Source organism: Dendrobates tinctorius, unplaced genomic scaffold, assembly GCF_039654945.1.
Source record: "Dendrobates tinctorius isolate UK_male_01 unplaced genomic scaffold, ASM3965494v1 ptg000065l, whole genome shotgun sequence".
In the NCBI taxonomy this organism is placed as follows: Eukaryota; Metazoa; Chordata; class Amphibia; order Anura; family Dendrobatidae; genus Dendrobates; species Dendrobates tinctorius.
This window is the reverse complement of record NW_027361733.1, coordinates 29,464,187-29,489,125: the sequence shown is the minus strand read 5'-3', so window position 1 is coordinate 29,489,125 and position 24,939 is coordinate 29,464,187. Positions and strand designations below refer to the sequence as shown.

The 24,939-nt window shown below is 43.7% G+C and overlaps 1 protein-coding gene across 1 annotated transcript; it reads left to right on the top strand.

Annotated features, from left to right (window-relative positions):
• Positions 1-15,919: 15,919 nt before the first annotated feature.
• On the top strand, positions 15,920-24,438 carry NPBWR2 (neuropeptides B and W receptor 2). The gene is made up of 2 exons (XM_073580866.1): positions 15,920-15,976; positions 20,293-24,438. The coding sequence occupies exon 2, from the start codon at positions 20,547-20,549 to the stop codon at positions 21,516-21,518; it is 972 nt and encodes a 323-aa protein (XP_073436967.1). The 5' UTR covers positions 15,920-15,976; positions 20,293-20,546; the 3' UTR covers positions 21,519-24,438.
• The last annotated feature ends 501 nt before the right edge of the window (positions 24,439-24,939 follow it).

The window sequence follows — 24,939 nt, the reverse complement described above, 5'->3', positions numbered from 1 at the left end:
CTGTGTCTACCGTGCGCAGTGTCATCAAGAAGTTTAAAGCCCATGGCACTGTGGCTAACCTCCCTAGATGTGGACGGAAAAGAAAAATTGACAAGAAATTTCAACGCAAGATTTTGCGGATGTTGGATAAAGAACCTCGACTAACATCCAAACAAGTTCAAGCTGCCCTACAGTCTGAGGGTACAACAGTGTCAACCCGCACTATCCATCGGCGTCTGAATGAAAAGGGACTGTATGGTAGGAGACCCAGGAAGACCCCACTTCTTACCCCGAGACATAAAAAGGCCAGGCTGGAGTTTGCCAAAACTTACCTGAAAAAGCCTAAAACGTTTTGGAAGAATGTTCTCTGGTCAGATGAGACAAAAGTAGAGCTTTTTGGGCAAAGGCATCAACATAGAGTTTACAGGAGAAAAAAAGAGGCATTCAAAGAAAAGAACACGGTCCCTACAGTCAAACATGGTGGAGGCTCCCAGATGTTTTGGGGTTGCTTTGCTGCCTCTGGCACTGGACTGCTTGACCGTGTGCATGGCATTATGAAGTCTGAAGACTACCAACAAATTTTGCAGCATAATGTAGGGCCCAGTGTGAGAAAGCTGGTTCTCCCTCAGAGGTCATGGGTCTTCCAGCAGGACAATGACCCAAAACACACTTCAAAAAGCACTAGAAAATGGTTTGAGAGAAAGCACTGGAGACTTCTAAGGTGGCCAGCAAGGAGTCCAGACCTGAATCCCATAGAACACCTGTGGAGAGATCTAAAAATGGCAGTTTGGAGAAGGCACCCTTCAAATATCAGGGACCTGGAGTAGTTTGCCAAAGAAGAATGGTCTAGAATTCCAGCAGAGCTGTAACGGGGTCTACCAAGCTGGGGTACCTCTTTCAGTACCACCCCGTGTTTTCGGAGGTCCGCTCTGCGTTGGCTGTAGTCTGAATGAATGACGCTGGCTGGAATCCCTGGGTTACATGGGCGCATATAAAAGATCCCTGCTTCTCCATGTATTTCCAGTCTGACAACACTTTACTCACAGGACACAGAATATATCACACAGATACAGAGGGCAGGCCAATAGAAAAGCAGACCAGACATGCATTGCAAAAGCCGCAGGTGGCCGGAGCCTGCCGATGTTTACTGTGGAAATTACAAAGGTGGGGGGAGGGCAGACAAAAGGGGAATGCTGATGCATTAGGGACATGCATCTCACATAGAACCTATTATCCATACATATAGCTGCACAACATATTCTGGGTGCTAAGTGGTTCTGTAGCACGAGCATTGTAAGAAACTCATTGATGGTTACCGGAAGCAGTTGGTCGCAGTTATTTTGGCTAAAGGTTGTGCAACCAAGTATTAGGCTGAGGGTGCCAATACTTTTGTCTGGCCCATTTATGGAGTTTTGTGTGAAATGATCAATGTTTTGCTTTTTGCTTCATTCTCTTTTGTGTTTTTTTCATTTAAGACAAATTAAATGAAGATAATTATACCAATGAATTTATGTTTGCAATCATTTTCAGGAAGAAACTGAGTATTATCTGACAGAATTGTAAGGGTGTCTATACTTTTGGCCACAACTGTACATATGCATTAATCAGAAACAGGCATTATTCATACGTTACATTATTCAGATAGTCTCATCTCAGTCCTCTCTCGTCTGTTCACATCCCTTCTGCCCTCTGTCTCTCTCTGTGTCTCTCTTTTTATCCCCCAAAAGCACCCAAATGTGTCTTAGTTAAAAAGCTTTGATCTATCCTTGAATGCTAATGAGAAAGTCCCCTGAAACCAAATAGATGAGAATTCACCAGATAACATCCATGGGGAAAGTTAACACACCCAATCTAATTAGGGTAGTTGCCTTGAATATCAATGGTCCTTTGTTGATGGATAAACAAATGACCAGTAATTTACATTCCTTTATCTTAAATAAGTTTCAGTGACCTTTTGCTTACCTCCCTGGAAGTAAGGATACAGTATATATTATATTAAATTGATTGAAACCATATAAAAATAACTCATAGTATACATTCCACCCCTTGGTTTCAATCACTTTAATTAATTAACCTGCCACTAAACTATACCATTTATCATTATTTGCATTGCTCCTATACATATTTATTTATTTGCTACCAATAGAAAACCGTTTTGGTAAAAAAAACAAACATCCTGGGCTTAAAACGGAAAAAATCAAAACAAAACAGCATTGGACCAGCAGGTGCTTTGTAGAAATCTTCTTTCTTCAGATCTTCTTAGACCACAATTCTGAATGGGTCTGTTGCAGGGAAGCACGGGGAGTATTATGCCCTCATCACTTGGCCTTAGTGACTTCACTACTTTCCCTGGTTAGCAAAACAACAGACTCTAAAGAGCAATCTGTCCCTGCCCTTCATGACATTAACCCCTCGGTGCAGGTGTCCAATGACTGAGCATAAGAGTCCTTTCATTTTCTTTTGCTGCAGCTGTTCAGGGCCTCACTTTATATGCCATTTGGTTTCCAGCAGAAGCTTCTAGGGTTAATTGTCCCCTCGCTTGTCATCAGCTGGCAGTCATGAGGATTCACCCTGGTGACGGTTCAGCATCACCTGGGCTCAGTCTCAGTGCTCAATTGGACATCTTCAGTCTACACACAAGACACAGCCTGCACTGAGGGAAAGTGAAATTCTCAATCTTACTTGAAAGTTCCAAAGTCTTGGCAGAGCTAACTCAGTCCAAAGCAACAGTCCAAAATAACTCAGTCCATGATTTATTCACAGTCCAAGATAGAATAACTTGTTCAATATAACTCAGTCCTGGTGCCTTGTTTTCCACCCCTTGATCAAATGAATCAAACAAAATTACTGTAGGTTTGTTGGTCCAAATTAATTGTGCCCAGAATGACCTTTGAAATTTTCTACTGTTGCAAATATTTCTACTCTAGATAATAACTACTACATAAAATATATCATATGTGTATGGACTTATACACTGAAATAAATCATAATGTCAAAATATCAGATACCAGTTATCAAACACATCAAATTCATGTCAATCTGATTTGCATAATAGCGATGATCATAATTACCAGTACAATCATGTTCATGGAGATCACAAAATAATGTTACTACTAATCAGAATCAGTACAATTACATGTTAAGGAAAACAGAACCTAAACCAATTTGCTATTAACCCAATTCTAGCAAATTATTTTTTTTACATAATAATATACACATTACATCAACACATACTCTGGCTTCACCTAATGCACTCATTCAGTAAGCAGGGGAGATTCTCATTTACATATAGACAAACACACACTTTGTGTAACCACACATTTGCATTGCATGACTCAGGTGTAGGTGAACAAAGCTATATCGAGAACAAAAGACTGACATTAACAAACTAGCATTCATTGAAATCTTTTAACATATATGTTCTTCAAAACCCAATTTGCACGGGAGCTCCCAAAAAATAAAAAATGTTAAAACTCAAAAATAAGTCATAAAATATCATCTTATATTAGGTAGATGGACTCCTTTTTCACTACTGCAGAAATGAACTGTTTTACTGTGCACTGTATTTACATGTTAATTAGATGGCCAAGGTTTCTTCTTTTACTCCTGCAAACAAAAGGTTAATTACACCCCCCACCCCCCAATCCAACTGAAAAGAGAAAAAAAAACAATTACTTTAAAAACCAAGAATGCTAAACACAGTACTATTAAAATTCAGAAAATGAGCTCATAAAAAATAAAAATATACCAAGTAAAAATAAAAATACCACGTGGATTTTTTCTTTGGCTGGGAAGCCAATTTTAACAAGGGATATCCATGACAAATACACAAAGCACATACAGTGACAAAGACAACACTTAGTACAAATAAGTCATCTATTATCTTGTCAACCCCCCAGTATATTATCAGTCATCTAACTTTAGGTCAGTCTTAAATTCATTGTCTGTACTGTCACTCCCTCTTTTCCTTGTATGTTTCTCTCACAATGGCTCCCACATACAGAATCATCTCACATCTGTTGTGGTCTTTTGCCTTTTAAAACATCAAGGTCTATTACAAACCCTCAGGTGAGGAATGCACATTTATGCATCACCAAGACCAAACTCAATTCATCATATATCAGCCAGCGCATACGTCACAGTATGCTCACAGGAGTATTTCTCTTCATATATCAGCCAGCGCATACTTCATAGTATGCTCACAGGAATATTTCTCTAAGAAACTCTAGAACAAAAACAAACATCATTAAACATCAAAAAATGTCAAAACTGTTCAAACTATTTTCAGGGATGTTCCACAACTTTTTTCTAAAATCTGCATTTAAAATTAGTCCATGAGGGAATCTTGGCAGGGGGTGTAGTATGCCATGGTATTGGAAGAGTGCAAGGGGCAGTTACAGTGGGGGCTTTGCATGCCTCCATCAGGTGTCCCACCTCTATCTTTCCAACCCCCTATCTCATTTGTCGCCACCCTCTTGGGTCTGGCGAATTGCAATTTACTTCTCCTCAGATCTTGCCATCTCCTCAACAGGTCACTTGTAGAGATCCCATCTATCTCCTGGAAAGGAACTCCACTAGCTATCAGGTCACAAAACAACTCCTTCCTGCTCTTTCTTATTTGAGTATCATCCTCTTTTCTCCTTTCTTGATCTACTCTCTCTACTGTACTATTTTTTGATACTTTTGCTCTCTCTAGAGCAGATAGCAGGGAGATTAAATTGCATCCTGTGTAGACATTAGTGGAATTTCCCATAAGTGCACCCAACATAGTGAACAATGGGGCTTTGTAAGCAGCTGGGCCACCTTCTATGAACTTATTCTTCAACAATACTATCAATATTGCAGCATCTGGTCCCTTCCAATCCTCTACAACAGCAAAGTGATCATTCAGATCTGGAAAAGGATTGCGAGTTATACCTCCTATGCATGCAATTTCTCTCAATCTCAGAACACCATCTGCAAGAGTCTCCCATCGTGTCTGTGGTATTAATTCCATGGGAGAGTCATACACTTGTGCCAAAGAATCCCTCACCAAATGCAGCAAAGAGAAAGTCTCTGTAGTGTCCCATGCACGTCTCATTTTTAGACGCACCATAGGATCAATACAAATACCACAAAGTCCTACTGCATCAAGACGGTTCAAGATTATAGTATCGGCTCCCTGATCCCATAATCTGAGAATCCATGCTAACAAAGGTTTTCCTGCTTGCTGCCTGTACCTGGTAGCTAATTCTGTTAATTCTCCTGCTGTATAATTCCTAGTTTCCTCTGTCAATGAAGCTTCTGCTCCTGTAGCTGCGTTTCCTGCATCCATCCTATCTCCACTACGCTGTGTCACTTCTCTCCTAGTTTTAGTAATCACAATCGGTCTGGCTTGCTTTTCTTCCTCATCTGTCTCACTGTCAGAGCCTTCCCATTCCATCAAATCTGACCATTTCTCACGTGCAATCGTGGTCCTAATCTGTGCAGTACGAATATCTGACACTGGCCGCTGTCTCCTCCTGCGCCTATTCTTATTCACATTTTTCATTACATAAGCTTCAAAATTCCTTTGCATATTGTCATGCTGTTTCATTTGGTCTCTCAAGGCTGATTGCAAGCTAATCCTTTGCTCTAAAACTGTATGCAGCTCTAAATGCAAATTATCTATCTGTTCCTGTAAGCTTTGAGACACTTGCACACAGATCCATCCAACGGCTGCTGCAGTTTTCTGCTCTTTTGCATCATACCTTGAGAGATCAAATTTGGCAGCCACATCCTGGGGATTTGATAAGCGCTGTCCCTCCATATATTTGTAACATTCCTGTGCCATTGGGGTCCACTTTCCTGGTAATACCCATTGTGGCAAAGATCTGACACTACTCTCAACTGCTTTCCTATTCTTAACAAACTTATTCAATTTTGCAAACATTTTTATTCAAAACAATTCCACTTCTGACACCAATTTGTATTTTTAAAGGTTCCAATGGATTGTAATGAATAAGAAAATGCTCACACAAGAATTGAATTTACTAAATTGATTTACTATATAAATAAGATTAAAATGTAAAACTATAAATACATATGCATTAATCAGAAACAGGCATTATTCAGATAGTCTCATCTCAGTCCTCTCTCGTCTGTTCACATCCCTTCTGCCCTCTGTCTCTCTCTGTCTCTTTTTATCCCCCAAAAGCATCCAAATGAGTCTTAGTTAAAAAGCTTTGATCTATCCTTGAATGCTAATGAGAAAGTCCCCTGAAACCAAATAGATGAGAATTCACCAGATAACATCCATGGGGAAAGTTAACACACCCAATCTAATTAGGGTAGTTGCCTTGAATATCAATGGTCCTTTGTTGATGGATAAACAAATGACCAGTAACTTACATTCCTTTATCTTAATTAAGTTTCAGTGACCTTTTGCTTACCTCCCTGGAAGTAAGGATACAGTATATATTATATTGATTGAAACCATATAAAAATAACTCATAGTATACAGTACCAAAGAATGTCATCTGGAAAGATGAATTGCATCTACTAATATTTTGCAGAAAATGCTTGGACTCGGCAGTTATTCCTGACATTTTTGAAAGAAGTGGTTCAGGAGGTAGATCTAAAGGTGGCAAACTGACTTTACCATTTGAGCAGCACATACCAGGCGATTCCAAGTTAAACTTCTTTGCTTGACAATGTTTGCATATTATGTCCATTTTGCCAAATATGACTTTCAGATGTGACCTATAGTCTTGAATTGGGTTGTAGTGAAATGCTTCCAAACTTAAATCAGCCTGCCTACATCTTTGTACACGATGCATATGTCATATGCAGTCATTTTCACAACGTTCATCCTTCAGATGTATCCATATTCCTTGCTTCAGCCTGCCTTATCCCATTCTTGTGAAGACGACATTCCTGTTGCTCTGATGTCTCAGCTGCCTTACATTTATCCTGTCTCATCCGTTTCTTTTCATGCCACGAGTCACATTGTTCACTTGTCTCAGCTCTTTGACACAATTTTGCTTTCTTAGCTTCTGGATGTATTTGCCCAATTGAAGGTCATTTTTTGGGTCGCATTTTAAAATACAGTCCTTACTATTATGACCCTTTAGTATTCACCTGACACTGATAACAGATGTAACAGGATGAGTAGTAAATACAGAGCAGCCATCACACAGTATTACTAAGACCTAAAGAAGCTCACATCTCAGTAATGAAAACCACCTCACAGGCACAGGGTCAGCTTTCACTTTACCTCAGCAGCTTCAGTGATGAAAGCTCCCTGTATATTAAGCAATAATGACAATCTTACTATGAGGCATTTTTCGCCTGACCAATATTTCTGCTCAGTAATGTTCGTACGTGTGCGTAAGGTGCATCCATCTGAGTGTGTTTGCATGCATGTGTGGTCCTTGCATGCGTGTGTGTGGTGTGTGCATGTGGTATTTGTGGGGTGGTGTGGTGGTATTTGTGGGGTGGTGTTTGTGATGTGTGGTGCCCCTGAGGGTCCAGTCGCCACAGAGATGCTGTACCTCACCCAGAGGTGTGGTATCCCATAACCAGGTACGGTGGAGTCACCCTACCACATTCAATCCCACATACCACACACACGTACAATAGCAGAGCACCCTTTATGACCCCTGCTTTGGAACACGAAGGGTGTTGGGAGGTGGGCGGAGCATAGTTTGCGAGAGGGAGAATTGTAGGTTACAAGGAAGTTAGGTCAGATTCCCTCAGAGGGAGGGAAGGAGAAGGACGTGTCTTGTGCAGCTCCAGTCAGCAGGAGTTGCTGGACGGATTGGCTTACTGTATGTAGAAAGCTCCCTAAAAGAAAAGGTGGTTCTTCTGAGACATGGTTGGAGCGTACTCCCCTTGGGGCCCAATCCACGCTGACAGGTGTCAGGTGGGGAAGAAACTTGGTCGCAAAGGGTCACGGCCCCTAGTCTAGTGAGCATGCTTCCAGGCGCTACTAGCAAGCCGATAGTTGTGGTGACTTTAAGGACCACAGCCCCTACCACAGTTATTCTTACCAGAAAGGCAGCTACATAGGATCACAGAAGCGAAGGGTACACATTGTCTGACAGGATTCGCAGCTGCTGGCCTGGGACGTTAATTGTGAAGTGCTGGAAAGGAAGGAAAGTGGAAAGCAGCATATTGTGTGGAGATTGCCAGGAAAGTGTACATGCTGACAGGGAGTGCTGGAAGGGTGTACTTCATTTTGCCTGGAAGTTGGCTGGACCCCTCCCCTGGAGAACACAGCACTGAAGTGGGCAACTGTATGCACCAGATTGTAAGTAAAGCCTTGGAACTGCATGCAACTCTGTCCTCTACCTTCTTTCTGCGTCACGTCACCAACCTGGCACGGCTACATCCTTCACTCCACACTACCTCACCATCTCTAAACTCATCTCAACTGCCCTGGGACTACAGCTCTGCCTGTGGAGAGCTATTCCACCTCAGCTGCCTCATACCATCTGTCCCAGAGGATTTGCAGAGCAGCGCTGGTCACCTCTCACCAGAATACCACAGGTGGCATCACAAATATTACATACAAACTCTATTCCTATTCAATTCCCTTAATTTTGCATGAACGTCTGTGGCCATGGACCGGGTCGCTGCCACTGTGACACATCCATTTAAGACACCGGCCCAGTATCGAGTAACCCACGGCCCCTGGGGTGCTTCATGTGTGTTTAGAGGGTCTGGTGTTTGTGTGGTGTGTTGTGGCATTTGTGTGGTGCTTGTGGGTTGGTATATGTGTGCTGTCTGTGTGATGTATGTATGGTGCTTGTGAAATGTTTGTGTGTTGCGTGTGGTGGTGTGGCCCCTTTAGAAGCGACTCTTTGGTGCCGTCACTATAATCAGTCCTTGTCAGTCACAACTGTTGTTTTCCCTTCAGAACTTTTACTTTCACCTTCATATTTCCCGAATATATATACACTCACTGGCCACTTTATTAGGTAGACCATGCTAGTAACGGGTTGGACCCCCTTTTGCCTTCAGAACTGCCTCAATTCTTCGTGGCAGAGATTCAACAAGGTGCTGGAAGCATTCCTCAGAGATTTTGGACCATATTGACATGATGGCATCACACAGTTGGCGCAGATTTGTCGGATGCACATCCCTGATGCGAATCTCCCGTTCCACCACATCCCAAAGATGCTCTATTGGATTGAGATCTGGTGACTGAGGAGGCCATTTGAGTACAGTGAACTCATTGTCATGTTCAAGAAACCAATCTGAGATGATTCGAGCTTTATGACATGGCGCATTATCCTGCTGAAAGTAGCCATCAGATGCCTGTTCTTAGCTGAGAGGAGTGGTACCCAGTGTGGTCTTCTGCTGCTGTAGCCCATCTGCCTCAAAGTTCGACGCACTGTGCGTTCAGAGATGCTCTTCTGCCTACCTTGGTTGTAACGGGTGGCAATTTGAGTCACTGTTGCCTTTCTATCAGCTCGAACCAGTATGCCCATTCTCCTCTGACCTCTGGCATCAACAAGGCATTTCCGGCCACAGAACTGCCGCTCACTGGATTTTTTTTCTTTTTCGGACCATTCTCTGTAAACCCTAGAGATGGTTGTGCGTGAAAATCCCAGTAGATCAGCAGTTTCTGAAATACTCAGACCAGCCCTTCTGGCACCAACAATCATGCCACGTTCAAAGGCACTCAAATCACCTTTCTTCCCCATACTGATGCTCGGTTTGAACTGCAGGAGATTGTCTTGACCATGTCTACATGCCTAAATGCACTGAGTTGCCGCCATGTGATTGGCTGATTAGAAATTAAGTCTTAACACACAGTTGGACAGGTGTACCTAATAAAGTGGCCAGTGAGTGTATATATAGGGCCTAACTTCAGGGGCCCCAATCTCATGATGGGGGGATGCTAACGAGATTTAACGTGCACAATATTCTGCTCCTATGGGTGGAGAGGGGGCATGCCAAATTTCACCCAAATCGGGAGAGAACTGTGGATTTGTATAGAACGGGCTACTACAGATTTCACATTTACCCATTATATGTATAGGGCCAAACTTCGAGAGCCCCAATCTCATGATGGGGGGGAGGGGCACTAACGAGATGTAACGTGCGCAGTATTCTGCTCCTGTGGGTGGAGAGGGGACGTGCCAAATTTCACCCAAATCAGGCAAGAACTGTGGATTTGTATAGAGCGGGCTATTACAGATTTTGAGTTTTATATATATATATATATAGACTAGTAGAATATCCGCGGCTTCGCTCACGGAAAATATGTTAAATTGTTGGTTATGGTAGCTAAAGTAAAATTTTCAGTGTCACCCTGAAAGTGACATTTTCAGAGTGCTACAGTAATTTTTTTTTTCCACTTTAAATTTTTATTATTTTGGCATTTTACTAATTTGTCAGTCACAACTGTTGCTTTCCCCTCAGCAATTTTACTTTCACCTTCACATTTCTCCACTATATGTATAGAACCTAACTCCGGGGGCCCCAATCTCATGACAGGGGGACTCTAGCGAGATTTAGGCTGTGTGCACACGTTGCAGATTTAGATGTAGATCCGCAGCGTTTTTGGCCGCATTAAATCCGCAGTCAATGTTGATGTATGGGAAATGGAAATTAGTTGTGCACATGCAGCATTTTTTTTTTCCGCTGCATGTCAATTCCTTTTGCAGATCTGCAGCGTTTCTGCACCCATTGACTTCCACTGAGTCAGGCACATCAGCAGCAAAACCGCAGATGTAAAAAAGATTTGCTGGGCATGTGTGTGCTAGAAACACTGCAGATCGGGAGGAGGGAAGTGTGTGCATGTCTGTGTGTGCTCTACAGGGGCTCCTGCAATAAACTGTGGGTTGTGAGGAGGCGTGCCAAATTTCACCCAATCGGGCGAGAACCGTGGATTTGTATAGAGCGGGCTACTACAGATTTTGAGTTTTATATATAGATTTGCATTTTGCAGTGAGAAATAAGTATTTGATCCCTAAGAGTTCTGGCACCTATAGACCAGTTAGACTCTCCTAATCAACTTGTTACCAGCATTAAAGACAGCTGTCTTACATAGTCACTTTTATAAAAGACTCCTGTCCACAGACTCAGTTATTCAGTCAGACTCTAACCTTTACAACATGGGCAAGGCCAAAGAGCTTTATAAGGATGTAAGGGACAAGATCATACAGCTGCACAAAGCTGGAATGGGCTACAAAACCATAAGTAAGACACTTGGTGAGAAGGAGACAACTGTTGGTGTAATAGTAAGAAAATGGAAGAAATTCAAAATGACTGTCAATTGACATCAATCTGGGGTGCCATGCCAAATCTCACTTTGTGGGGGTATCCTTAATCATGAGGAAAGTAAGAGATCAGCCTAAAACTACACGGGGGGAACTTGCTAATAATCTCAAGGCAGCTGGGACCACAGTCACCAAGAAAACCATTGCTAACACATTACACCGAAAAGGTTTGAAATTCTGCAGTGCCCGCAAGGTCCCCATGCTCAAGAAGGCACATGTGCAGGCCCGTCAAAAGTGTGCCAATGAACACCTGGATGATTCTGTGAGTGATTGGGAGAAGGTGCTGTGGTCAGATGAGACAAAAATTGAGCTCTTTGAGCTCTTTGGCATTAACTCAACTCGCTGTGTTTGGAGGTGTTTGGAGGAAGAGAAATGCTGACTCAAAGAACACCATCCCCACTGTCAAGCATAGAGATGGAAATATTATGTTTAGGGGCATTTATCTGCTAAGGGCACAGGAATACTTCACTGCATCAATGGGAGAATGGATGGAGCCATTACCATTAAATCCTGAGTGACAACCTCCTTCCCTCCGCCAAGACATTAAAAATGGGTCATGGCTGGGTCTTCCAGCGAGACAATGACCCAAAACATACAGCCAAAGCAACAAAGTAGTGTCTCAAAAAGAAGCATATTAAGGTCATGGAGTGGCCTAGCCTGTCTCCAGACCTTAATCCCATAGAAAACTTCTGGAGGAAGTTGAAGCTCCGAGTTACCAAGCGCAAGCCTCAAAATCTTAATGATGTAAAGATTATCTGCAAAGAGGAGTGGACCAAAATTCCTCCAGACATGTGTGCAAACCTCATCATCAACTAGAAAAAATGTCTGACTGCTGTGCTTGCCAACAAGGGTTTTGCCACCAAGTATTAAGTCTTGTTTGTCAGAGGGATCAAATACTTATTTCTCACTGCAAAATGTAAGTACATTTATTTAATTTATACAATGTGATTTTTCTGGATGTTATTTTTGATATTCTATCTCTCAATGTTAAAATTAACCTACCCTTAAAACTATAGACTGTTAATGTCTTTGTCAGTGGGCAAACCTTCAAAATCAGCAAGGGATCAAATAATTATTTCCCCCACTGTATATCCCCCAACCTGGGTCCATTCTAGTATGTATGTCCTCCGTTCTGATAGATCTGACACTCATCCTGTCTCCATGCTGGTATATATGTGTCTATATATGTGTGTGTGTGTATATATATATATATATATATATATATATATATATATACAGTATATGTCCTGTATCCTGGTATACATGTTTTCCAACCTGGTATACATGACCTCTATCCTCGTATATATGTTCCCCTTCCTGGGTCCCACCCGGTTGTATATGTTCGCCATCCTTGTATATATCTTCCCCATCCTGGTATATATGTTCCACATATGGTCCCCATCCTGGTGTATGCAGTACAGTTGCAGCCCACAAAATTAGAATATCATCAAAAAGTTAATTTATTTCAGTTCTTCAATACAAAAAGTGAAACTCATATATTATATAGAGTCATTACAAACAGAGTGATCTATTTCAAGTGTTTATGAGGGTGGAGGAGAGGCACTAGAGTGTGGTGGGGAAAACAATAATTGGGTGGTGGAGAGGACACTGGGGTGTGATGGAGAGAACAATGAGGGGGTAGTGGAGAGGACATTGAGGTTTGGTGAGGGAGGACAATAGTGTGGTGGGGGAGAACAATAATTGGGTTAGGGAGAGGACACTGAGGTGTGGTGGAGAGAACAATGATGGGGTGGGGGAGAAACTGAAGTGTGGTGGGAGAGAACAATAATTGGGTGGTGGAGAGGACACTGAGGTGTGGGGGGGAGAACAATGATGAGGGTGGGGAAGAGGACACAGGTGTGGTTGGGAGAAAAATGATGGTGTTGTGGAGAGGATACTGAGGTGTGGTGGGGATAAGAATGATGAGGTGGTGGAGAGGACACTGGGGTGTGATGGGGAGAACAAAGAGGGGGTGGTAGAGAGGACACCGAGGTTTGGTGGGGGAGGACAATAGTGTGCTGAGAACGAACAATGATGGGGGTGGTGGACAGGACACTGAGGTGCGATGGGAGAACATTATGAGCGTGGTAGAGAGGACACTGACATGTGGTGGGGAGAACAGCGATGGAGGTTGTGGAGTTGACAATGATGGGAGTTGGGGAGAGGACATTGAGGTGTGGACAGGGAGAACAATGATGGGGAGGTGGAGAGGACAGTGAAGTGGGTGGGGGATAGGACAATGATTCATGTGAGTGAGAGGACAATGATGTGGTGGAGAGGACAATGAGTGGGATGTGGAGATGACAATGATGGGGATGGGGAAGAGGACAATGATGGATGTGGGGGAATGGATAAAGACGGATGTGGAATGAGGACAATGATGGGGCTGTTGTACACTGATGTGTGGTTTGGGAAAACAATGGTGGGATGGGGAGAACAATCATGGGGTGGAGGGAGAGAACAATGATGAAGATGGGGAGGGGACACTGAGGTGTGGTGAGGAGAACAATGATGGTAGGGGACAGGACACTGAGGTGTGGTGGAGAGAACAATGATGAGGGTGGAGGAGAGGACACTCATGTGTGGTGGGACAGAACAATGATGAGGGTGGTGGAGAGGACACTGAGATGTGGTGAGAAGAACAATGGTGATGGTAGGGAACAGGACACTGAGGTGTGGTGGGGAGAACAATGATGTGTGGTGGGAGAGAACAATGATGAGGGTGGTGGAGAGGACACTGAGATGTGATGGAGAGGACTATGATGAGGTTAGTGGAGAGGACATTAGGATGTGGTGGGTCAGAGCATTGATAGGGGTTCGGGAGAGAACACTGAAGTGTGGTGGGGACAACAATTATGGGGTGGTGGAGAGGACACTGAGATATGGTGTTGTAAACAATGATGGTGGTGGTGGAGAGCACAATGAAGTGTGGTTGGGGAGAACAATGATGTAAGTGGGGAGAACTATGATGGCTGTGGTGAGGGAGAACAATGATGAGGATGGGGAGAGGACACCGAACTGTGGTGCGGGGGAACAATAATGGGGCTGGTGGAGAGGTTACTGAGGAATGGTGGGGAGAACAATGATGGGGTGGCGGACATGACACTGAGGTATGGTGGGGAGAACAATGATGGTGTGGTGGAGAGGATACTGAGGTGTGGTGGAGGAGAACAATGAAGGGGTGGTAGAGAAGACACTGAGGTGTGGTATGGTTGAACAATGATGAGTTTGGTGAAGAGAACACTGAGGAGTGGTGGGGAGAACAATAATGGGGTGGGGGAGAGGACGCTGAGGTGTGGTGGGGAGGACAATGATGTGAGTGGTGGACAATGATGGGGATAAAGGAAAGGACAATGATGGATGTCAGTGAGAGGACAATGATAGGGATTTGGGAGAGGGTAATGATGGATGTGCAGGAGAGGACAATGATGGGGTGGTGGAGATGACAATGAAAGGGGTGGGTGAGAGGACAATTAAGGGGGTGGAGGAGAGGACAATGAAGGTGGTGGGGGAGATGACAATGAGGGGAGTGGAGGAAAGGATAATGAGGGGGTGGGGGAGAGGACAATGGGGGTGGGGGAGAGGACAATGGGGTGGGGAAGAGGACAATGATGGATGTTGGGGAGAGGACAATGATAGGAATGGGGAGAGGGCAATGATGGATGTTCAGGAGAGGACAATGATGGGGTGGAGGAGATGACAATGAAGGGGGTGGGGAGAGGACAATGAAGGGGTGGAGGAGAGGACAATGAGGGGAGTGGAGGAAAGGATAATGGAGGGTGGGAAATTGGGAAGGGAGTAAGGGGGGCTTATAATGGACTGATGAACAGGGAAAGAGGGAGCAGGGCGTTAGAGATGGTTGTCAAAAGGAATCTGGTTGTTGAGGAGGGTGATAAGTCCCTTATAGCATCCTCCCCCATTTTACAATTCATTATGACACTCTCAGGGACTTCAAATTTATTGTGAAGTGGAAGAGAAATAAGGTGCATAGGACACTTTATAATAAATTGAAAGTTGGGAGAAGATGCTGTCAGGGACTTTAAATAAATTGGGAGGAGATGGAGGATGATCAGTACATGGTAATGTCTTCTCCATTCCCCAAATTCATTTTGAAGCTATCAAGGACTTGTAATTAATGATGGGGGACACAGGAAAGGGACTAAGGCTTTGTGAACACATTCGGGATTTGCAGGAGAAAATTCTGCTGTATACCCAAATTAGTTGGCAGAAGGAAAGTTCCGTAAAATTATTTAAAAAAAATTGCCACCTTTTTATATGCTTTTGCTATGTATTTTTCCCCACTAATATTTTCATCTTTCCATTTTATATAAGGAATCAATTAATAAGAAGTTAGTCACCATAACCACCATGGAGAGACAGATCCACAGAATCGGGATCCATCTCATTCCTGAGATTTGTAGTTCCATAGCATCTCCCTTGAGTCCAGACGAATTCCAAGCACCACATACAATGTAGATCTGAAGATGCTCCTTCTAGGTCTGTACGGTCTTCTCACTGTCAGTATCTGGATCAGAGCCCCCATCCTGGATGAGATGCCCCCAGCCACCCTCCTCCTTATCTTCCATGGTCTCCCACTATAAGTTTTATTAAACTTTTGCATCCTGAGTGGAGCGCTGTCTGATATCACGTCACAGAGCAGTGACAGGCCCTCCTCCCCACCACAACTTGCAGAAGAGAGAGAAGAGGCAGAGCGCAGGAGAAGGAGCACAGACTGCACAGAGCGCAAGGTAAGGAGCAGCCCGAGCTGTGGGGACAGGGATACAGCACAGATCGGAGGGTGAGAGGTGTCAGCACAGATCGGAGGGTGAGAGGTGTCAGTACCGATCCGAGGGTGTAAGGTGTCGGTACACATCGGATGGTAAGAGGTGTCAGCACAGATGGGAGGGTGTGAGGTGTCCGCACAGTTTGGAGGGTGTGTGGTGTCACCACAGATCGGAGGGTGTAAGGTGTTAGTACCGATCGGAGGGTGAGAGGTGTCAGCACATATCGAGGGTGAGAGGTGTCACCACAGATCGGAGGGTGAGAGGTGTCAGCACAGTTTGGAGGGTGTGAGGTGTCACCACAGATCGGAGGGTGTAAGGTGTCAGTACCGATCGGAGGGTGAGAGGTGTCCGCACAGTTTGGAGGGTGTGTGGTGTCACCACAGATCGGAGGGTGTAAGGTGTCAGTACCGATCGGAGGTAGAGAGGTGTCAGCATAGATGGGAGGGTGTGAGGTGTCAGTACCGATCGGAGGGTGTGAGGTGTCCGCACAGTTTGGAGGGTGAGAGGTGTCAGCACAGATGGGAGGGTGTGAGGTGTCAGTACCGATCGGAGGGTGAGAGGTGTCCGCACAGTTTGGAGGGTGAGAGGTGTCAGCATAGATGGGAGGGTGTGAGGTGTCAGTACCGATCGGAGGGTGTGAGGTGTCCGCACAGTTTGGAGGGTGAGAGGTGTCAGCACAGATGGGAGGGTGTGAGGTGTCAGTACCGATCGGAGGGTGAGAGGTGTCCGCACAGTTTGGAGGGTGTGTGGTGTCACCACAGATCGGAGGGTGTAAGGTGTCAGTACCGATCGGAGGGTGAGAGGTGTCAGCACAGATGGGAGGGTGTGAGGTGTCAGTACCGATCGGAGGGTGTGAGGTGTCCGCACAGTTTGGAGGGTGAGAGGTGTCAGCACAGATGGGAGGGTGTGAGGTGTCAGTACCGATCGGAGGGTGTGAGGTGTCCGCACAGTTTGGAGGGTGAGAGGTGTCAGCACAGATGGGAGGGTGTGAGGTGTCAGTACCGATCGGAGGGTGAGAGGTGTCCGCACAGTTTGGAGGGTGTGTGGTGTCACCACAGATCGGAGGGTGTAAGGTGTCAGTACCGATCGGAGGGTGAGAGGTGTCAGTACTGATCGGAGGGTGTGAGGTGTCAGCACAGATCGGAGGGTGTGAGGTGTCCGCACAGTTTGGAGGGTGTGTGGTGTCACCACAGATCGGAGGGTGTAAGGTGTCAGTACCGATCGGAGGGTGAGAGGTGTCAGTACTGATCGGAGGGTGTGAGGTGTCAGCACAGATCGGAGGGTGTGAGGTGTCCGCACAGTTTGGAGGGTGTGAGGTGTCAGCACAGATGGGAGGGTGTGAGGTGTCAGTACCGATCGGAGGGTGAGAGGTGTCCGCACAGTTTGCAGGGTGTGTGGTGTCACCACAGATCGGAGGGTGTGAGGTGTCACGACAGATCGGAGGGTGTGAGGTGTCACCACAGATCGGAGGGTGTGAGGTGTCAGTACCGATCGGAGGGTGAGAGGTGTCGGTACATAGCGGAGAGTGAGAGGTGTCCGCAGAGCACGGATCAGGGCAGCGATCGCAGGTGAAACACTGAAGAAACCGCTCCTGAGATATGAAGTCGCGAGTGGAGATGATGGGAGCTTTGGTAGCTCAACTACACGCCCTACAAAATAGTAGTGGAATTGGAGCTTATACTGAAGAGCATGGGGGGGCACAGAAAAGGGGGCTGCATGAAAACTGGGAAGATGACATCGGGTGTAGCATGGCTAAAAGAAAGGGGAAGAGCCATAGTGGGGACCTACAGTGTGATGAGGAGGGTCCAGAAGAGGTCCTATGGGGTGGTGGTCACAAAGCGGGTAGATGGGGATATTCAGTGAAAGGAGCAGCAGAGGTCATATACAGGGGGAAATGCCTGAGTGCTATAGAACAAAGGGTAAAGGAGGGGATCCTACAATGTAGAGAAGAAGTAAGGGTTATATAGGGGGTAAAAGGATGATAACAGTGAAGAGGGAGCAGAAGATGGGGGTCCTGTCCTGATGACAGCAATAAGGGATCTATATGTAAAGGATCAAAGAGGGGTCCACACAAGAGGAGACAGGGTTTATTTCACAGGAGAGAACAGATGTGAGGGTCTGCAGTGACAGGAGCATGCAGAGGTCCAGCAGAGGGAGCAGAGGTAGGCTGGGAGGAATGGATTCTACAGGGTTAAGACTAGAAAGCAAAGAAAATCAATGTACAGTACAAGACAGAAGAAGGGTCTACACAAGGAGGAAAATAAAAAGGGGCTATAATACTAGAAGACACAGAAGAGGGGTCTACACTAGAAAGCACAGAATAAGGGTCTAGACTAGGAGGGGGAAAGAGTTGTGGGTTCTGCTGTGGAGGGTCATCTAAGGGAGTGAACAGAAGTCCTACAGGATGGGGGGCATGACATTTGGAAAGTAGGTAAAATATCAGGAGCACAGGAGAGTATAATGCAGAGACAAGTTACTACACATAGGAGCCGACATTCAGGCATATAAGAGCTGTGATCATCAGAATAGATTGCTGCATTGTGTACATGAAAAGCTGTATGTTATATAATAACCGCTGAAAGGAAGAGGAGATACAGCTGGGTCATTATAGTACAGAGGAGAAAGATGATGGCAGCACTGGAAAAACTATTACCCCCATTTCAGGAAGGATTGTAACAGATGAGGTGGCACAACCCTGTCCCAATCACTGCATATGTCATTTGATTTAGCATAGGACTGCAAGTCATGCTAAATGATCCCACGTCAGTTCCTTATCACTGCTCAAAAGATTCAGATAAATGACAAATACAACTCTGCTGCATCTGTAGTGATCCAGCAGCAAAGAGAGAAGAGGAGAGTTGCATATATAATATTTTTATACGCCATGAAGATAATATTGCTTGGCTCGTTGCTCTTTTATGCAGCTTTAAGACCATGATGTAGGTTTTACTTCTAGATCCACTTAAAAGCACAGACTACATAGTGCAACACGCTTTGCGGCACATACTCGGCTCTGCTACATCTGAATATTGTTGGGAATTGTGTAGTTGTAGCATAATGTGCCCTGTGATTGTTAAACTATAGTAATTGTCATGGTTTGCTGAGACTTGTGGTTCTAGAAATTTTTTTTCTCCTTACTCTACTGTAGCTTATTATTATTTCCACCCAATATTCTCACACTGCTCCTTTCTATATAATTATTATACAGGGAATTGCATATCGGGGATAGAGAAGATTTCTAGAACTGCGCTGGGAATTAAGCTTCTATTGTGCTAAATGCTGTTATTACATCATTACGTTAATCGGTTTCCAGTGAGGAGCGCTGAGGACGCTGATGTTTAGCAATAGGGGCGTCAGTGCGGAAAACCCAACCCAATCCACCAGCTGCCTTACAAGATGTAGTCATCTAGTTCAGTGGAAGCTATTGCTTTATGTTATCAGCCACTTTAAACTGAAACTAGGGAAACAACACAGAACAGAATGTGGGGTATGTGGAGACAAAATGCTTTTCTCCAACTTTCACTACCTTTGCTATTTTATCAAATTGTTCATGCATAGGTGTGGCATAGTGTTACTGGGCTTACTGTATAGACCCAGCAATCATGGCGATGGGATCGGACTGACGTGGATCCTTTATGGACTGTATTTCGTGGATCTGTAAGGATTTTCAGAGACATTTTAATTGGATCCAAAAAAAGTGAAATCTGTACCATAGAAGAGATTTTGCAAAAGGAAAAGTGAGGGAATTGCCTATTGCAACTAATTAGATCTTTAGGAGTCTGATAAGAACTGTAATCTGCTTTTCATGAGCAAAAATATCCTTTTTTTTCTTTTCACTGGCGTTGGTAAATTTCCCCCATTGTGATACAACCATTTGAGCTGGAAAATAGAGCCCCTTCTTAGGATGCTATGGTGATTATTATTTTTCATCCCATATAGACGGTTTTCTGGCATCATATTTTGCACGTCTGTGCCTGCCCCATCTCTCCCCTATAAAATGGTTAAGAAAAGGAGAAGTCTACCCCAACGAACACCAGAAAAATGGCTCATCGGGGGCTTAGATTTCCTTTTCTATCACGCAGATACTCCAAGATTATTAAGAGGCGATGCTATTATTATCTTTCCCATAGTACCCCATATGCATCCACATATGCACTTTTTGTCTCACATCTTCATATTTTTCTTTAGGCAGCATTTGCTGTTCCAGAATGTAATTAATTTGTCTAAATCTTTTTATCTCGTCTAATTTTTTTTTCTTTCCTTTTTTGCTTTGCTTTCAGAAACTGAACAGATTATCAGTCCGAGGACACACAGACATATCTAACAGTCTCCCAGAGGCTCAGCGTTTTTCAGGGTTGTAAGCTCCCACACGACATGTATACGTTCTTGGTAAGCCTTTTTATAACTAGCTGGTGGATGGATGCTTGCATCAGTGGGTTAATATACCAAGAGGCTGCAACATGTGGAAAGCCATGAACTGTGGAGCCTTCACCTTATTTCCCATCTGTCCTGATAAGATTTGAAGCAGAGAGCCATGGAGAACGTGTCCCTGCTGAGCCATCCCAACCTATCGTGTATTCTCGGTGGGGTTAATGATATCACTAACAATGAGCTGCCCCCTGACTTTTACATCATTCTCCCTGTCATCTACTCTGTGATTTGTGTGGTGGGGCTGACAGGAAACACCGCTGTCATTTATGTCATTCTCAAAGCCCCCAAGATGAAGACTGTCACCAACCTCTTCATCCTGAACCTGGCAATTGCAGATGACTTGTTCACTCTTGTTCTTCCCATCAACATTGCAGAGATCCTTCTACATTATTGGCCCTTTGGGGTTGTCCTATGTAAAATCATTTTGTCTATAGATCTGTACAACATCTTTTCAAGCATCTTCTTCTTGACTGTCATGAGTGTAGACCGCTATCTAGTAGTTCTGGCCACAGTGAGGTCGAAGAGGATGCCGTATCGCACCTACAGGGCAGCAAAGATTATCAGTATTTTAGTTTGGTTCTTGGTGATTGTTATTGTGTTGCCCTTCACTGTTTTTGCTGGAGTTTACATGGATGACATGGAATTTAAGAGCTGTGGATTAAACTTTCCCAAGCCAGAAAAGCTTTGGTTCAAAGCAAGTCGTATCTATACCCTGCTCCTGGGGTTTGCCATCCCTGTTTCCACCATCTGCGTCTTGTACATGGTCATGTTGTACAAACTACGGAACATGAGGTTGAATTCCAATGGGAAAGCGTTGGACAAGGCCAAGAAGAGAGTCACCATCATGGTCTTTGTTGTTGTAGCAGTTTGCCTTTTCTGTTGGACTCCTTTCCATTTGGCCACCATCGTGTCTCTCACTACAGATTTGCAGGAGACCTCTTTAGTCATTGGAATCTCTTACTTTATCACAAGTCTGAGCTACGCCAACTCTTGCCTCAATCCCTTCCTTTATGCCTTCCTGGATGACAGTTTCAGGAAGAGCTTTCGGAAGTTGCTGGAATGCAAAGCAACTTAAAGGACGTTAGGTTCTGGTTCTAATTCAAACCTTAAGAGAATTTCTCACATAAACAAAATATGGTCCCTAGTAAATATAAGTAGACGAGTCGGTCTTCTTAGAAATTATATACAGCTCCTATTTATATCTGATTTTTAAAATGCTGGACTGCAAGTAATATAGCCACAATTAAAGACTATGGACACTTCACACAGAATTTGTGTGATTGTTAAATTTGCTTCCTAAACTATTTTCTAAACATGTCGAACAGGAAAGGGTTGGCACTTTGTTCTCCTCAGTACAATGATTTATTAGAGATCCATTTGCAAAAACTACTGTAAAAACCTCAAGCCACTGATGCATATACTTCTTTAGTCATAGATATTTTATGGCAGTGTATTCCATAACGCGTCAGCTGGTTGGAGGTTTTTACTGTCATTTTTGCACGTGGAAATCTAATAAAGTGTTTAACTGAGGAGAACAGTAAAACCTCAAGTCATTGATGTGTTTCAGAATACACTTCCTTAGCCAGAGATATTACTAAGGAAGTGTATTCCAAAACGCGTCACCTGACTCAAAGTTTTTACTGTCATTTTTGCACATGGATTTCTAATAAATCAATGAACCGAGGAGAATGGAGTGACATCCCTTTCCTGTATGACATATTGCTTTACCTGCTCAGGCTGCCATGCACGCAAGATGCGATTGATGCAGGTTTAGTGTGCTGTCACAGTTTGTGTTGGATTACATTATATAAGTAGTCTTCACTAAAAAATCTTTCTACCATTACACTTATGCAGAATGTTGTTAGGTTGATAACGTAGGCAAGCGGTTTTGGCGCCATTGGATCTGACCGAGGCCCTGCTACGAGTTAGGACCAAACACAGCTTTGCCATCTGGTTTCTCCATAACCCTGGGTGCTAGAAGGGGTCGAGACCCAGGCGGGTATTTGCCATGTTCTGGGGATCTCGGATATATACACAGTGTAGGGCATACATACTGATAAGAAATCTAGATTGTGAGCCCCATCGGGGACAGTGCTGATAATGTCTGTAAAGTGCTGTGGAATTAATGGCACTATGTAAGTGAGTAAAATAAATAAATGATATGCAAGATCCTAATCTGACAGAGCTCCTGCTGCTGACATCCCTCCCTGTATCCACCTTCTCTCAGTGTTAGACATAGCAGAAGGGAGGGAGTGGGGGTTGTATACAGATCCACAATGTAAGCTTTACAGAGAATAGAAAAAAACTCTACAGAGGAGGAGAAAACTCATGGAGAGGAAATAAGTGCCGTTCTGGAGATGTGCTGATACATTAAAGCAAGGGAAGATAGCAGTACCCTGGATACACACAGACTTCACATCTGGCCTATATTTCAGGGAGAGACACTCCAAAAAGAGCAAAAAAGAGAAAAATCTGAAACTTGCATCAGGCTACACAGTTGACAACATGGAGTCTGGAAATATATGAAGGATTAAGGATTGCTAACTGAAACTTCAATTTTGTTAACTAAAGGTAACCACTAATATTTCTGAAAACAATTTCTTCCATGTCAAAGATGTCCATAGGCTTTAAAGGAGTTATAGTGTTTGTTACCCAGCTTACCCAAAACTATATACAACAGCTACAAATGACAAAAGGCAAGAGTTAACTCTTTGTCTTGCGGTTAATCATAAAAACTGCTAATTCGTTGTCCTAGTTTAAAATGTGGTGTCATATAAGGTATTGTAAGAGCTTCTGAAACAGGGAGAAGAGTTTGGGGTTTTAAGTGCCCCGTTCTGGTAAGGAAAAGTTCCTTAGTTTCAAGAATTTGCTGCCATTTCTTTACTTTCACGAGAAATGCTGTTCCAATCGCTGGCCTACGTGTATCTTGACTACAGTACAAAGTGGATTTCAGTGTAATAGGGACCACATATCTAGTTAGAGACTACAAACGTAGATTTTATTTTATTATGTTTTGTTAATAACTAAAATGAATGATCCGTTGTTCTCTTAAAAATTCTATGTAAGTCACTATAATGCTCACCTACTGTTTCACTTCAGTGTTTGCTCCATATGAACACCACTATGAACATGCTCCATTATGAGTCACTTTCTTGGAAGTGCTTTCTCACCAAAGTCTTTCGTTTTTTGCCTAAATCTCACTTTTCACACAAAACCTATAGAAAAAAACTCTGTATGTAAGTATCCTGCCTATATATTGGGGATAGAAACTTTGTCTGTCATTATAATAGTAATGGGGGCTTTTAGAATGTCGCTGCTTTGAAGAGAGGGGAGCAGGATGTCACTACTCCAGGGATCAGGTGGAGGGAGGAAGGAGATATCTGGATGTAGCTTGTGACCCTCTCTCAGAGCTGAATGTGGCTTACCAGATAAGGAAGGTTGGGGACCACTAGTCTATAACTTCACATTCTATCCTTTTAAGTGTGTGATTCTTCTTCATTAGCATTCTGCCAGTACAATAGGTCCTGGAACATCCTTTCACTTCCCATCATACATTGACTGCCTCTGTTATGCAGTTTGAAGCCCAGGAGCTGAAGCAGAGAGACACAAAGCCCGACTACCACTCCCTGTAATCCCTTTGGCGTCTCTGATGCTATAAATGGATTGCCCTTGATATTAGACAGCTAGATAGATAGAAGGGAGGTACTTGGTGGCTAGTACTTTTTAGTAATTTTTTTTAGGGGTAAGCCCACATACTTCTTCAATTTAATGATTCTGAGATTGTGTATTTATCACATCTAACAAATGAGATTAAGCTGCCCGTTCAGATTGGAAACTGTGCATAGCACAAGGACAACGTACAGTAGGTGCCCCTATATTGGTTTTTGTCATGTCCTTTATAGTCCATGGCTTTGACTTGTATGTATGACCAGTTCACAGCAACTCAGCACGGTTTTAGTAATATCATCCAATAAAATAATCTTTTTACAAAAAAAGTTTCAGTTTCTTTATGTTGTAAGTCTAATAAATGTAACCATTCTATGGATATAATGATTGTGTATGTCAAGAATCAGAATCAGTATGTAGAAGGTCAAGAAAACGTATGACCCATTTACACAATGAGATCCAGGCAGTTAAATAACCGCCAACTGACTATATACATTCCAATTGGCCGTCACCTATTGTCCCATTTCCGCAGGCCGACAAATGGGAACAGAACAATAATCATTCATGTCCATAGAATATCATGTTATTGGCAGACAAATCTGTTTACTCCATGGTACAGCCCACCGATTATTGACATGTCTCAATGGGACAGTACTATAGGAATTTTGGAACAAGGTTTGTTACATTATTTCCTGAACTATGACCTTGGTCCTCTTGCAAATCAACCACCTCTGACCAGGTTGCCGATATTTTGCTTGTCAATACGCTAAATAATACAAGGCTCATGAAATGTAGTTATGAAATACAGGAGTTGATGTTGTGCATGGTTA

Bases quoted from the DNA above. Each gene is read 5' to 3' on its own strand.
- NPBWR2 (XM_073580866.1), top strand. From the start codon at position 20,547: ATGGAGAACGTGTCCCTGCTGAGCCATCCCAACCTATCGTGTATTCTC.